General features: G+C 53.4%; 1 protein-coding gene across 1 annotated transcript; it reads right to left on the reverse strand.

Annotated features, from left to right (window-relative positions):
* Nucleotides 1-496: 496 nt before the first annotated feature.
* Nucleotides 497-1,096, reverse strand: VDBG_06113 (conserved hypothetical protein; the record flags this gene model as incomplete). The annotated part of the gene is made up of 1 exon (XM_003003625.1): nucleotides 497-1,096. One exon carries the CDS (start codon nucleotides 1,094-1,096, stop codon nucleotides 497-499), a length of 600 nt encoding a protein of 199 aa, XP_003003671.1.
* Nucleotides 1,097-6,119: the final 5,023 nt, after the last annotated feature.

Here is a 6,119-nt window from a genome sequence, read left to right on the forward strand (position 1 = left end):
GCGTTCAGAACAAATTCCTAACTGAGTCAGGAGCCGGTCGATGGGAAACGGCCGAGAATTAGCTGTATATGTATTGTTTCCAACTGTCCAACTTAATTCCCCCACAGAAACCCTCATCGCAGAAAACCGGGACCCAACGCCACAGGTTCGCGAGCAGATGGAGAAGAGTGAATAACGGTATGATAGATTGCTCAATGATGCCAGGCATAATATCGTCATTTTGTGATCTCTTGCTACCACTCCCTGAAATCAAATCTCGGACCAATGCCCGTTATCCGTTCGTTCCCCCTTCAACACATCCATCGACTCATTTCTGTCTCAATATGACGAAACAGCAGCAGCAATCGGCTCTTTTTTTTTTAAAAAAAAAAAAAAGCTGCTCATTAGTACAAAGAATGCTTTTCCTCATGTACTAAGTACACGCTGATACGATGTCTTTCGTGTAGAGATACTAATCGTCATATGCTCCTGTCTTAGTTCTTTCCTTGACTTGACTTCACAGCGCCGACTGACCCTGGCCACGTGCCCTCTTCGATGCAGGCAGCTGAGGCTCGCAATCCATCTCAGACGCGCTTCGACGTCGCGAGGGCGTTGCACTCCTGCTAGAGTCTTCCGAGCAACCGCCTGAGCCCGTCGACCTGTCTACGGCTGTGGCTGTCGAGCTGACGCTACCAGTGCGCTGCTTGAGGTAGGTTGCATGGCGGTTTCTGAGAACGTCTGCAATAATAGACTCTGTGCCGACAATATTGTGAGAGCCCTCGACCGTCATGCCGGCATCGACTTCAATCTTGACAGGTCGAGGGCGGCCGTCCTGGTCGATCATCGGAATGCCGCCCTCCATGACGGTGCTGCTCTTGAAGGCGCGGACGATGGCCTCTGCGACAAGGGAAGCCTGATCACTGGGGGTGCTCGGCAGCGCGACGAGGTTGTTATCTCGCGAGACGTTGACTCTCGTCGAGATGCGCAGGTTGATAGGGGACAGCTCCTCAAAGGGGTCGTCGTCAGGATCAGGGGAGGTCAACATGGTAGCGGACGGCAGTGGAGCGGCCAGCAGGCGGTGACCTAGCTGGCGGAGACTGGCGTTTGGGTTGCTCATTAGGGTGGCTGCGATGCCTTCCTGAAGACGGGTGGGCATAGGGGGGCTATAAGCAGGAGGAAGCTCCTGCCGGGCAGATGGAACACCCTGCTTTGGGGCTTCAGGCATTCTTTGCGGTCTCGTACAGCTCGACTGTGAGGAGAGATGGCACTGCATATGTCTTTGGGGCTGTTGAGGTGACAGCAGCAGTACTTGTTGTCGACGAGGCTGTTGCTGCTGCTGCTGTTGTGACTGTTGAGGATTTGATTGGTCAGAGTCTTGGGGTTGAATTGCGGTGACTTGTTGCTGGCCTGGGTCATCCATGAAGGGCAACATACTCGACCGTCGAATGTTGAGAGTTGGGGTGAGGTCTTGGGTCTTGGGTCTTGGGTGAGGCCTTGACGTCTCGTCGTGATGCTCAAGGTACAGAGCTATCTACGCAGAAGACTAAACAGGGGGGACGAAATACATTGGGCCTGTGATCGTAGCCCCAGGATATGCGAATGAAGGGGAGGGATGCTATATATGTTCGTCGACAGGTGGTCGAGCCCGCGTGTAGACTGGACGAGTATTGATCGGGCCACTCGCTGCCTTTGAGCCCGAGCAGTCAAGTAGATCCAATCCTTCGGTTAGCCGCCTGACTCAATCTTCAGCGACCTGGGTACAGGCAGCCATGCAGACAGGTAGCTGCCCGGGATTGAGTGGAGTGGAAGGGCGGGGGGTGAGTGTACAAACATGCTCCGAGTGTAGGTACAGGTATTCTCGGGCGCTTAAGCGTTTCGAGGCTGTTCAGATTCACCCATTGCAACTCCCTTCGTATACTCCCCGCACTCCCTCCCACCCCACCCTCTTGTAGCTCTTCCAGGGTGCCATGACACGCCACTGCCGAGCAGAACTCAAGCCAATAAAAAAAAAAAAAGGAAAAGAAGAGGAAGAGCAGCTCACTTCAAAAGGGCTCCAACAAGTGTGACGCTCTGCAGGGCTGCCCTCGCACGTTCGAACTTCAAATCATCGGACGATGGGCAAGGCAAAAGGAGCCTTGCTCCAAACGGCCCCAGCTGATATGCTACCCATCAGGTGAGATTCTCCCGGAACAAATACACCAGGGCGTATTTTTTGTGTATATGGTTTTGGCTCCTATTCATGCAATCGTCCGGTGGGAATCCAACATCGTCTCCTGATCTGACCACTCCAGTACGACAGGCCTGTCGAGTCAACAGGTCTGAATAGCATGGGGCGATCAAGTAGCGAAGGTGAAAAACCTGCTTCCGCCTTGTCTCATACGGCAGCCATAGCCCAAAGTCAATAACATCCAGGACAGGTCAAGGCCCGTGTGTGAGAGATGACACGTCCTGCCCCATCCGTTCGTTCCTCCAGGGCCCACAGACCACATGGCCTGTCTCGAGAATAATAGGAAGAAAGCACTTCGTGTCTGTTCTCAGGACAGTTCCTTCCGCATAGGAGATGGACAGCTCAGTAAGGTATACTTAGGTAGCGGGCGGTGAACTCGAGATACCTCTGCTGTTCGGTTTATTGGCTGGCAAAGCGGCTGGGCTCTCGACAAGCCACAGAGCCGCCGTTGGCTGCAATGGCGTTCTGCATCAGGACCCATTGTCCTCGGAAAAGACTCCGGATGATGCGGCAAATGAAGCAGAAGGAGAAGAAGGTTATGTGTGACGGCTTCCTATTGTTGCTAGCAGCCACTTCCTATTGTTGTCGGGATCGGGGTGGGGTTCGAGCCTATTGTGCCCCAAATACGGCTTAGCAGGTGCGTTAGTGGGGAGCCATCCTGCCTCCGTGGCTCCGGCAGCAGGCACGGCTGGCGGGCGCGAGAACCAGTTCCCCGGTGTCTCGCCCGCAACCTCTGCCTCCACATTGACCACATCCCCTCCCTCGCGCCTCTGTCGCATCACCAGCCGACGATGCATTTCGTACACTAATCCAAAATACCCGATATACATGGCCGTCACCCTTTTCACCGGTCCCTTCCCTGTTTCATTTTACTGATCCCATTTAACCGCTTCTTGCGCCTTTTAGCTCGACCTGACAATTAGACTGACGCCTCGAACGCCAAATCTGCACGCCATCGCTCTCGCCGCACCCTGAAGTCCAGTCCGGTTTGAAGACGCTACAGACTGCGTCCGCGAGGATCCACATGATCCAAAAAAGAAGCCTGAGATGGTATGCGAGCGACCTATACGTCTGGGCCGTGGTGAACCCGTGATTTGATAGGACCGAGACACATCGTGTTGTGAGACCTAGGAATTATTCACGCAGACATCGGCAGATGGTTCATCATACGATTACTGTCGAATGGAGTTTGTCCAGCAGCTACTGCAATCATGCTCATGAACACCATAAGCCCCCGCCCTATAAGATCCTATTCATCTCATTCATTCATCGATAGCAGCCATCATTCAAGTGAATGCTCAAACTCCAAGCTTACCAACCAGAAGCAACAACAGAATTCCACTGCGAGTCTGTGGCTTCCCATCGGTCCGATATTGACACACGCAGCCTTATTTTCTTCCTTTGCTTTTGTTACGAGGTGGCCCCCAACACAGTTGACAGCCTAAAGGCAGAGACCTACAATGGCTTGCCGCTCGCCCGTCTTCTCTATTGTTATTTTCTCTCCCGATTGTCAGATAGCTTGACGTAGCATGTACACTCGATATGTCACTCCCCGGCTGCCAATCGACTTGACAAAATCTTGCCATGCCCAACGATCAAGCTTGGTCCCTCCACGACTTTAGCTTAGCACGCATGGTTTTTGGTGACGAAGCTAACGAGCTCGATGTCCAGTTCAGGATCATCTTCGGTCGAACGCTAAACGCTCACCCTCGGCCCACCGTCCCAGAACCATCACATCGGTACGAGTCCGTCTTTCAAGGACTCGCGCTGTTTTAGCTCGTGAGTTGCGAGTGTGCGACTAAGGTGCGTCACAGCCGCACGATACCCTACTGACCCCAATTTCTGGACCGGTCCCGCGATGGAAAGCTCCGGAGTCTCGGTAGTTTCTCTGATCACACTCTTTCACTGCTTGTATGGAAAGCCTCGTCAAGCGATGAACTAGTGTACCCTTTGTTAGGGCAGGGATTAACCAGCGTGACTTCCCAAGGCCCTTGGAAACCAAACGGTACCTGGAAGGGATGCACATGAACGCCTCGGGCACCGCCGTGGCATGTCGTAGACCATTTACGAGTTGACCGCATCGAGTCCAGCGCTATCGCGATCCAGGACTCAAGCCAGCCACGAATTTGACGCAGGCCGAAAGCTGAGCTTTCGGCCGAGTCTGGACTCGTGAGTTTCTGCACTGAAAACGGCACAAAACCCTCTTCATTGTCTTGAATTGGTGTCCCCGCTACGCCACAGTCCTGCAATAGCATCATCACGCTGGCATTGATATCTCCGCGCCGAGCACGAGCGGGCTACCGATGCGACTTTGTTCTTCCTGCAGCCGCCTGATGTGGTTACACACACCTCACTGCGCCTCGCTGAGCATTCTCAAAGGTCGCTTGGACCCTGACAAAAATGTTTAGACCGTCGTAAGAACACCATTTCAGGATCGTATCGCGCTGCATGCAGCATGATACCTGGCATGGCAGAGCTTGGCCATGTTGATTCGATGCCCACGCCCGTTTTACATGAAGCTGAGGTCCACACCCAGATCGCTCGCTTGAGACATGTCTGAGAGCCACACGAGAGAGACTCCTAAATGCAGACGCCAAACGCCCAGCCAGTATGCGGATGCAGCGGAGATCAAAGGATTTCTTGCCGTTCATCTGGACAAAGCATGGTTCACTCTTCTCAGCATTAAGCTTGTCCGTTCAATTGCCCGAATCATGAGCCCCAACTTGATCCGGGGCTACTTTGTGATCAAGAAGAAGAGGGCCTAGCATTTTGAGCAGACAGGAAAGCTCGAGTTATGAAGATAGAGTATATATATCAAGCGATGTGACGAACGATACCCAGTATTTGTTCACTTGGGGACTCGGAAAGGTAGGATACACCCACCTCGATCGAACAGCCTGATAACATAACTTCGCTCGCAGGTATACGGCCACCCATCCACGTCTGTATCCAGGCGAGTGCGTCAGCCGCTCTTCTTGCATGCCATCTCCTGGCTGTAATGATTGTGGCTGGGGCAATGAATCATTGGGTCCCTGACCGGCCTGGCCTTTCGTTTTCTTGGGGGGGTCGGGGGGCGACCCTCGCAGATGTCTCGTCGATCGAGCTTCAGCCATGCGTCTCGCTATCGCGGCACACGCAGCCAAGACAAGGGGGGGCTTCGTTACATAGATCACAAGTCCGAAGAGGCAGGAGTGTTTCGAGCAATTCGGCCGATAGCAAAAGTCTATGCTGCGAACGTTAGGGTTTGGCATCGCCCTTCTTCAGTGTTGAAACGTCAACGAGGTCCAGGGATTGCTGCTTTGTTCGTTATTCGAGGCGGGCAGGCAATGAATGGTGGCGCTGCTACTGCGAGTTGGCTCGTTGGTTTCTGGTGCGGTGCGTTGAAGGAGACCAGTGATGAAGGAGAGGGCTGGAGTTGGACCATGTATACGGTTCCGTACTGGCATACAAAGTGGAGGACATCGCGATCGTTAGGCCCAGCACCGTCTCTTCTCAAGTGCCGTGTATTGAAGACTGAAAGTGCCGCGCAGACCTGGGGCGGACGTTGCACTTCATGAAGACGCTTCCGGGGTTGATCTCGATCGTGCAACCACTGCAGTCTGCGCCTTTGTAACGTCGACGTAGTCAATTTTCCCTCGGGCGAAACAGGGGCGAGAAAGGTCGCGAGGATCAGATCGTCTTTCAGACGGATGAAGTCATTCATGAAGCAACCTCTCAGGATCATCGCGTCGAGGCCATTGTTCATCACCTCACCCATCCACTTCATCCTGGCGACTTACTTCAGCCGCAGTTTGCGCACGTCAGTTTTCCTACGATCTGCACTCATAATGAGAAGGTTGGCTGGCGAGTACGTAGTACCAGGCCAAAGTTTTCACACCCTTGTCAAGTACCTCCCATACCCACTACATCGAAT

The sequence above is a fragment of the Verticillium alfalfae genome, genomic scaffold (genome assembly GCF_000150825.1).
Source record: "Verticillium alfalfae VaMs.102 supercont1.7 genomic scaffold, whole genome shotgun sequence".
Classification (NCBI taxonomy): domain Eukaryota; kingdom Fungi; phylum Ascomycota; class Sordariomycetes; order Glomerellales; family Plectosphaerellaceae; genus Verticillium; species Verticillium alfalfae.